The 9245-nt window shown below is 44.8% G+C and overlaps 1 protein-coding gene across 1 annotated transcript; it reads right to left on the bottom strand.

Moving 5' to 3' along the window:
- Positions 1-1909: 1909 nt before the first annotated feature.
- Positions 1910-5651, bottom strand: LOC306791395 (ZP domain-containing protein-like). The gene is made up of 9 exons (XM_079288084.1): positions 5634-5651; positions 5039-5180; positions 4790-4933; positions 4522-4580; positions 3918-4102; positions 3415-3815; positions 3031-3130; positions 2632-2839; positions 1910-2530 (listed from the first exon to the last, which is right to left on the bottom strand). The coding sequence occupies exons 4-9, from the start codon at positions 4556-4558 to the stop codon at positions 2394-2396; spliced, it is 1068 nt and encodes a 355-aa protein (XP_079144210.1). The 5' UTR covers positions 4559-4580; positions 4790-4933; positions 5039-5180; positions 5634-5651; the 3' UTR covers positions 1910-2393.
- Between the last annotated feature and the right edge of the window lie 3594 nt (positions 5652-9245).

Genomic DNA, 9245 nt, shown 5'->3' on the forward strand with positions numbered 1-9245 from the left:
TGTTGATAATGCTATAAAAAACAAAATGAGTAGCTGTGTAGCTTGGGCTGCAGCTAGACCAGCTATGTTCACCGAACCAGCACCACTATATCCTGAATCTGACCCAACAGGATACGCGTGCATGACAAATATGACTAAAATGGCTACTCCACCAAATTGCACGACTCTGGCATCCATATTTCCACCAATTGACAACCAAACTGCAGTAGGTTATTTCAAAGCTTACAAAGGACTAGGATCCAGATATGTCTGTTACCATTTCACCAACGATAGAGCTCAAACCAACCTAGGCAGAGTGCCAGAAGACTGGTGCAACATGACACGACCAGGCTCAGAGATAGGTTCTTGGGCTAGGGGAGGGCTATTCTACTACTGTGGGGGTCTGCGCTTATTCTCTAACATACCAGCATCTACAATGGGAGTGTGTGCTATGGTGAGGCTAGCAATGCCACTTACCTTAGTGGGAGACAAAATACTACAGGAGCAAAACAAAGTACAAAGCCTGACCCAACGCAGACGCAGACATATCTTAGCAAAAAGAGCAGCTGGAACTGAGTTCAGTCTGGACAAAGGTCCAACCTACATAGATGCAATCGGAGTGCCCAGAGGAGTGCCTAATGAATACAAATTGGTAGACCAAATTGCAGCAGGTTTTGAGAGTATCGTGAGTATAATTCCATGGATAACAGTGAATAAAAATGTTGATCGTATCAATTATGTGCATTACAATGTTCTTCGTTTGGCTAATCATACTAGGGATGCAATAGAGGGTCTGGCTGAGCAGCTGGCCCCAACTTCTTTGATTTCTATGCAAAACAGAATGGCTTTGGACATGTTGCTTGCTGAAAAAAGGGGTGTTTGCTGAATGTTTGGAGACCTGTGTTGCACTATCATCCCCAACAACACTGCGCCGGACGGTTCAGTCACAAAAGCACTGAATAGTCTGAAGGCACTGTCAAAAGAAATGCAGGAAGCATCAGGTGTAAACAATCCATTTGGAGATTGGATGGAAAACATGTTTGGAAAATGGAAGCACCTGATCTTGTCAATAGCAGTGTCAGTGGGTGTGTTGCTTTTTGATATAACTATACGCCTCTTGAGAGCTTCTGTTTCATTCTTAAATCCGCTCTAAGTGTGAAAGATAGCTTTATTTTCACAACACTCATCGAATCCATTGTCTGTAAGAGACAAACAAAAACTATAACCCGTGTCTATTTTTCTTTGCTCATTTAAAAGTCACACACAGAGCTTTGAACCACGCAGATTTGAGCTGAAGGAGTTCTGTGTTTACAGTCCAGAACCATCTATAGAGTGGTCTCACCGACGTCACGATCTCCTTAGTTACGAGGTCTGTCCGCCATGTTGGAGTACATACAGATCCTACATGGCGGCGAGTAAACAAGGAAGTGCGGCGAAAATACCATACTTTGAATCACTGGATAGTGCATCAAAGGTTCGCTACCTGGCCAAATTGAAGGTTATTGGTAACTTGGATCCCTATACGATGAGTGCAGATGGTTTCAGTGCCGATCCTACTTATCTTCCATCGGTAAACTACGCCAACATCTACACGTATCTCGTGAACACCCCCAGTCCTTACACGAAAGACGAGCTGGAGTGCTACAAAGGGCTCGACGCTTATAATCAGTTTGTCAGTGGATGGGTCCGAGACGTCAAAGCAACGGTCGTCGAGAATTCTCATCTCGTCATTGGAAGAGTAAATATATACAGATCTGGTCAGATATTTAGCAATATTCAATGTTTACTCAGTGCAAACAGACACGTGTGTTTGTTTACATTGTATACACCCACGTCGCTACATTAGCATGCTGACGTTAGCCCCGAATGATTACATCGCACACATGCACAACACACCACAGACACACAAAGCATTGCTGATTGTGTAATGAAGACATCAAATGGAAGGTTGATATAATGCACATTTCCCCTTTTATTGTAAATTAAAATCCCATTTAAAAGACGCAAATACATGACTTCACCATGATCACAGGCGGTGAAGGATCCAGCTGAGTTGGTTCGGGCATCCGATCAGGATTACTCGTGGACACCTCCCTTTACAGGGTTTCAGGTAAACCCAGAAATATCATATATCTCATCTGGAAAAGTTTCTGTGGAGAGGTACGCCTAGAATACCCTGCTAAACCTACTGCGCCTGCAACCGTTCTGGTTTCCTGTTTGCACGGCACACATGTTTCCTGGCTGAAGTATTTCCACCTATAAGCTGTAGACATGTATAAAGGATTTAATATAAAGCTCATTCATTTCAATGGGCACAGAAGATACACGAGCACTCAATATCTGACAGCAAAACGAATCAAAAGCTTTACGTAGTCAAATGTAATTAATGCAGAACTGCTATTCTGCATGCTGTCTTAACGTTCCTCTGCGGACAAAGGTTGGTATTTGACCTTTGACATCCTGGCCTTGTACAGGACCACGGCACTGATCATGCCAACAGCTGCGAGAAGACATCCAGCGATGAACAGCAGGTTCAGATTCAGGTGGAGCGCTGGAGAGACAACAAGCACCATGTTTTACCTTGATCTGGTCCAAAGTGGCTCAAACAAGTGACGTGTGCTGGTAACAGATAACCTTTCTCTGGTTTCATACCTGAGCTCTCGCTGCTCTCCGCTGATCTCTTTAAGCGCAGGGGACCCTGGGAAACGAAGTGCCGGGCACTCTCCACGGCACCCTCTCTCTTTCTGCGGTGGCCGTGATGAAGCCAAGTGGCTGGCGTTGTGGAGCTGATGCATCCCTGAGAGGACCTGGTGTTGGGTTCCCCTGCTGCACACATCAGGACTGTGCAGCTGATGTACACCTGAATGAAACAGAACACGCTGTCATCACACCAGCAGACGGACCGACAGCAGAGCTGTGCTCAGATCCAGTTCAAACCTCCGTTTAGTAAAACTAGTCAGACAAATGAAAGGACGTCATGAACTGGACCTATTCGTTGAAGCATTTAGAGATCTCCCAGAGACATCAACAGTCCTCTGCTCCGTTCTTCACCTGATCAAACATGCCGATGAACTTGAAGGCCTTCATGCTGAACCTGAATTGTCTCGGGTGGGAGGGGGAATGGATCTGAACGGTCGGGTCCACTTTACACCTAGTCAGAGCAAAACGCAACAAAAAGATGAGACATGTTGCCTTTGTTACTCTGTGCCTTACAGTGGATGCTGCTATAGGGGCAGAGGTATTGTTCTATTGGTATTCACACAATAAGAAAAGTACTATAGGTTCTACAAAAGATGGAGTCAGTGAAGCATTGACTTCTACATCCTGACAGGGTGACATTACACAGAAGAGCCTCGAAGCAACAATCAGAGAACTAATCTTTACAAATGCTTTGTTGTGCCCTCTATGGCCACTAGGGGGTGTGTCCATGCCTACCCATTCTCAATGATGGAGTAGGTCTGCTGGGAGTTCTGGTTGTCATATGGTGAAGCCCTGCAGGACTCCACAAACAGCACGGTGTTGTTGACGGAGGAGGTGGCCTCTATCTGCATGTAGATCATGCTCCATATGTCATACACCACCGGGTATGAAGTTGGATCAACCATGGCTTGGTATTGGTCGTTAGAATAGAACTCAAACTGGTAGGTGAACCTGCCGAAGCCCCTGTCCCACACTGAGACGATGGGCCTGTGTACTGTGAAGGCCAGTGTCACGTTTCCACGTTTGGGGTACTGGCAGTAGAAGTGCACCTCCAGCAGGTGTTTCCTGGTGATCACGTCGGCTGTGTTTTCAAACGTGGTGATTTCATTCTTGAACCTGAGGTTATCCCCGTCTTCCTGCAGTGAACAAAGGTCATGTATTCAGTCCTCGTACTGCTCGATAAAGGCAACACCAACGACTGAGAGAGAAGAGCAGCCGGTAACAAAAGCCTGCGTTACCTCGAGCTCAGTGCCACAACCGCTGAGGGGGATGTCGGCGAAGACGTAAGTGCTGTTGGAGCGCAGCCTGCAGGCGATGTTGGCGCCGTCGTTGAGCCGCAAATGATCCTCATGGAGTCCATGGAATGAAGACTTCTCAACCTCTACTCTCATCGTGGACTCGGTGCAGATCACATGGGAATTAACTAGAAGAAGAGAGTGTGAGAAAATACACATTATATACCAATGGTGTACTTATTTACAGGGGGCAGTAATGCCAACAAGAACTTCAGCAACGTTCCAGACAAAGACTGTGATGTTTCCATCAAAAAGAAAGTTTCTTTAAGTTCTGCTGGTTTGGTTTCACTGGTATGAACAGTGAACGTGGTATTTTTGTGTAGAGCAAGAATGTTTTGCGTCCAATGACGGCTCTGAATTTTGTCTTGTAGGAAGGTTCAACCAATCACAGCACTTTATAGAAGTTTTTTAACCTCTCATGTACGCCAGCCATGCAGACACTATTTGGCTCTTTAACTTAGTATTTAGTATCTGATATATTTGGTGAAAATACACACCATTACAGATGTACTTAAACAACCAAATGTTGAGATTAAAGTAGACTCACGTGACACCCTCCGAACTTCTACCAGAACACACCTCATCTCGGACTGATAGACGCTGGACCTGAGGAGCATCGGTGAACGCTGATTTAATGCCTGCTACTCTTTCAGTTAGGCCGATATGTCATGTTCAAATTATTACTGGTGCTTTTGGCTCCTAGTTGTTGAACCTCTACCTTGTTGCTTAGAGAAAAACACCAAACACAGAGAAATGTCACTCACTGTGGAGATGGGGTGGCGTGGTGATTGTGACTGTGATGGTGTGTGGCTTACCCGGTCACCGCTTCAACAGCAAAGCAGATCGGGAAAAACTCCCCCAGGTCATCTTGGATAGGCGTCCACCTGATGACGAACTCCCCATGTGTGTTCCTTTCCTCGGTGATGTTCAGTGGGCCGCTGATGATGATGTCATGTATTCTGTGTGATAACAAAGCAAAGAAAGCAGAGATTTATTGACTCTTTCCGCTCTGATGTTATCTCACGCGCCTCAAGGCAGCACCGGTCCCGTCGGCTCTCACTCACGTTGCGCGTGATGCTCGTGCTCTGACTCTGATCTCCACTTCTCTGTCGACCTCTGCATGGAGGCGGGCTCCGTTTAAAGGTGTCGGGGGCAAAAGCTCTGGCAAGTAGAGTCCCTCCTGACACGAGGGAGCAGCTGGGTCCACTGGAGTTAAAAGATAGAAGATTCATTTAAGTTACAAAGTGCAATAAGTAAGTTATACTTAAAAACTGACACTTTGCTGCTGTCTGTGGATCACAACTTCAAAGCTGCCTCAGCAAGTGTTGCTGATTTCTATCAAAGACAAATGGTCTGCTGGCTGTAGCTGTTCATGTTGTTCATGAAAAGAGTTTAAAGAGACATGTTTTTACAGGACAGAGACGTTCAATGTGGGAAACTAAATTCACAGGCAATGGTTTAGTGGACAAATAAAATGTTAAAAATCTAAAGCTGGTTTCTGGTCAAACTGTTCTCCGAGACTCCTGACTTGAAGATTTCTAAAATAATGTCTTCTGCCATGTGTAACATCTCATTAAAGTGTTGCAGAGCTGCAATATGAAGCAGGGTTTTTGTGGATTGGCTCATTGAAAATGCTGTCACACAATAAAAATAACTCACCAAAAAATGAGAACTGCAAAGGTAGTTTACTGAGTGAAGGAGGTGTGGTTATTGGTGGTGTGGTTGTTGGTGGGGTTGTTGTTGGTGGTGGGGTTGTAGTATAATGCCACCATGGGTATGTGGTTGTTGGTGGGGTTGTTGTTGGTGGTGGTGGGGTTGTAGTATAATGCCACCATGGGTATGTGGTTGTTGGTGGGGTTGTTGTTGGTGGTGGTGGGGTTGTAGTATAATGCCACCATGGGTATGTGGTTGTTGGTGGGGTTGTTGTTGGTGGTGGTGGGGTTGTAGTATAATGCCACCATGGGTATGTGGTTGTTGGTGGGGTTGTTGTTGGTGGTGGTGGGGTTGTAGTATAATGCCACCATGGGTATGTGGTTGTTGGTGGGGTTGTTGTTGGTGGTGGTGGGGTTGTAGTATAATGCCACCATGGGTATGTGGTTGTTGGTGGGGTTGTTGTTGGTGGTGGTGGGGTTGTAGTATAATGCCACCATGGGTATGTGGTTGTTGGTGCTGCTGTGGTTGTTGGTGCTGCTGTGGTTGTTGGTGCTGCTGTGGTTGTTGGTGATGCTGTGGTTGTTGGTGCTGCTGTGGTTGTTGGTGCTGCTGTGGTTGTTGGTGCTGCTGTGGTTGTTGGTGCTGCTGTGGTTGTTGGTGCTGCGGTTGTTGGTGCTGCTGTGGTTGTTGGTGATGCTGTGGTTGTTGGTGCTGCTGTGGTTGTTGGTGCTGCTGTGGTTGTTGGTGCTGCTGTGGTTGTTGGTGCTGCTGTGGTTGTTGGTGCTGCTGTGGTTGTTGGTGCTGCTGTGGTTGTTGGTGCTGCTGTGGTTGTTGGTGATGCTGTGGTTGTTGGTGCTGCTGTGGTTGGTGGTAGGGAGCGGACATATCTCTTACCCCTCCAACCCAGTGGGGCCTTGTAGGATCGGGATCCATCAATGTAGCCCAGAGTGATGTGCTTTTGCGGGAAGTCCTCCACCACCATCTCAAATCCATAAACTCTGGGGTAGGCAGTGGATTGATTGTAGTGTAATGTGCAAGAGCCCTGACGATGTGAACATTTTGAAGTTAAGTGAAGCAAAGTTTCAGTGAAGTATTGAACAATGTATCATGGCTTTTCAACTAACCTGATCTAAGGTGAAGCCTGAAGGTTGTTCACACCGGTCACACTCTACATCTCTGATATTTCCATATCTGCATCGAACTCTGTCTCCATCAGGATCAAAGGACATCAGCTCGTATGTCCGTGGGCAGTTCTCAGGAACTCTTGAGTGGACACATGAACATGAGTCAGTAACACGAGTCAGTAACACGAGTCAGTAACACGAGTCAATAACACGAGTCAGTAACACAAATCAATAACATGAGTCAGTAACACGAGTCAGTAACATGAGTCAGTAACATGAGTCAGTAACACGAGTCAGCAACACAAATCAATAACATGAGTCAGTAACACGAGTCAGTAACACGAGTCAGCAACACAAATCAATAACATGAGTCAATAACACGAGTCAGTAACACAAATCAATAACATGAGTCAGTAACACGAGTCAGCAACACGAGTCAGCAACACGAGTCAGCAACACGAGTCAGTAACACGAGTCAGCAACACGAGTCAGCAACACGAGTCAGCAACACGAGTCAGCAACACGAGTCAGTAACACGAGTCAGCAACACGAGTCAGCAACACGAGTCAGCAACACGAGTCAGCAACACGAGTCAGCAACACGAGTCAGCAACACGAGTCAGCAACACGAGTCAGCAACACGAGTCAGTAACACGAGTCAGTAACACGAGTCAGCAACACGAGTCAGTAACACGAGTCAGCAACACGAGTCAGCAACACGAGTCAGTAACACGAGTCAGTAACACAAATCAATAACATGAGTCAATAACACGAGTCAGCAACACGAGTCAGCAACACGAGTCAGTAAAATGAGTCAGTAACATGAGTCAGTAATATGAGTCAATAACACGAGTCAGCAACACGAGTCAGCAACACGAGTCAGTAAAATGAGTCAGTAACACGAGTCAGCAACATGAGTCAATAACACGAGTCAGCAACACGAGTCAGTAACACGAGTCAGTAACACAAATCAATAACATGAGTCAATAACACGAGTCAGCAACACGAGTCAGCAACACGAGTCAGTAAAATGAGTCAGTAACATGAGTCAGCAACATGAGTCAGTAACACGAGTCAGTAACAGTCTTCTAGGCCAACAATCAGCTGGATAGCTACACCAATGTAAGAAGTAATAAACCAGTGACATGCTGGTAGAGGTGTAGTACAGTTCATAACATTTTACATACAGAATCACACACTTTAATATTTGTAATTTTACTGTAATTCATAATTAAAATAGAAGAATACAATTTGATTATTTATTTTTGCTGGAATGTCATACAAATGTTAAAGTAAGTGAACATTCTTATTATTGGAAGAAATCATTGAATTAAAGTCACTCTTTTTTGTGATTACACTATTTTCCAAATGATTCTGATGTGATATGATTGTGTTGGCAGACAAACTGTAGGATACAGATTGCAGACCATGTTTGGCTTTCAGCCCCTAAATGTATTTGAGGACTGCCACGGTGTCTTTTTTGTTTTTGTAACACTGGGAGGCGGTGAAGTAGGATATTTTCCACAGTTTCTTTAACGAACGGATTGTAGCTTAGCCTAGCTGTTTCATGCTAACGGCAGAGGACTTACCTGAGGAGAGGTAGAATGGCAATGTCTGGTGACCTGTTGGGTTTTCCAGTGTCAGATCTTGATCCCAAATCCACAAAAGTCTGTAGTCTCCAATTAGTTGCCCAGTTGCGCGTTGGGACCCAACAGCAGCTAGCAGCCCTGGTCATCAATCAAAAGACACTCTTGAACTACTGCACCAAACACTGGCTGCTCTACATGATAAGAACAACAAATACAATATTCAGCATTTATAGGATTCAAGAGAAGAAGAAATAAACTCACCTTAATTCAAAAGGTTTGTCACTCGGGACGATTCTTGTGTCGACTGTTTCAGTTTCGAACCGTTGTCTGTTGGATGGTGGTGAATTGGTGCTGCTGTCAATCCTACCGCTCTCACTGCTGGAGATAGAGCCACAGTTGCCTCCGTAACAACCCCAGTAGTTGGAGAACTGAAACCTCTCAAAGGTCGCCCTGCGACGAACCTCCACCTGTGGAAAAAGATCCTGGAGTTAAAGACGGTGTCTCCACTGAAGATAAGGACATCCGAATGAATTACATTTCTGTGTATTTACTCTGTAATGATATCCATTTAAAGAAGGGTGTTCATCTGTAATAATCATTTCAACAAATCAACAAATATAGTTAAAGTTCATATCTTAGGTTTTTATTTAAATTCATTAAGAACAATATTATTGCAATATGTCCTCTGATCTTGAGATGAGTAAAGAAAATGTGAATGGAAACCATAATGACAACAATAATGATGGTATGTTCACGTTTAGATTAAGAAAGTCATTGTTCTCATCAAGCTTTTATGATTTTTTCTTCTTCTCTTGGTGAATTAATGATTTTTAAAAGGTTAAAGGTCATCCCTTTCAGCCACGGGGGGATTCCATAAACGGGACTCGGTTCAACAATGTTAAATGT

The sequence above is a fragment of the Melanostigma gelatinosum genome (assembly GCF_949748355.1).
Source record: "Melanostigma gelatinosum genome assembly, chromosome: 2".
NCBI lineage: Eukaryota > Metazoa > Chordata > Actinopteri > Perciformes > Zoarcidae > Melanostigma > Melanostigma gelatinosum.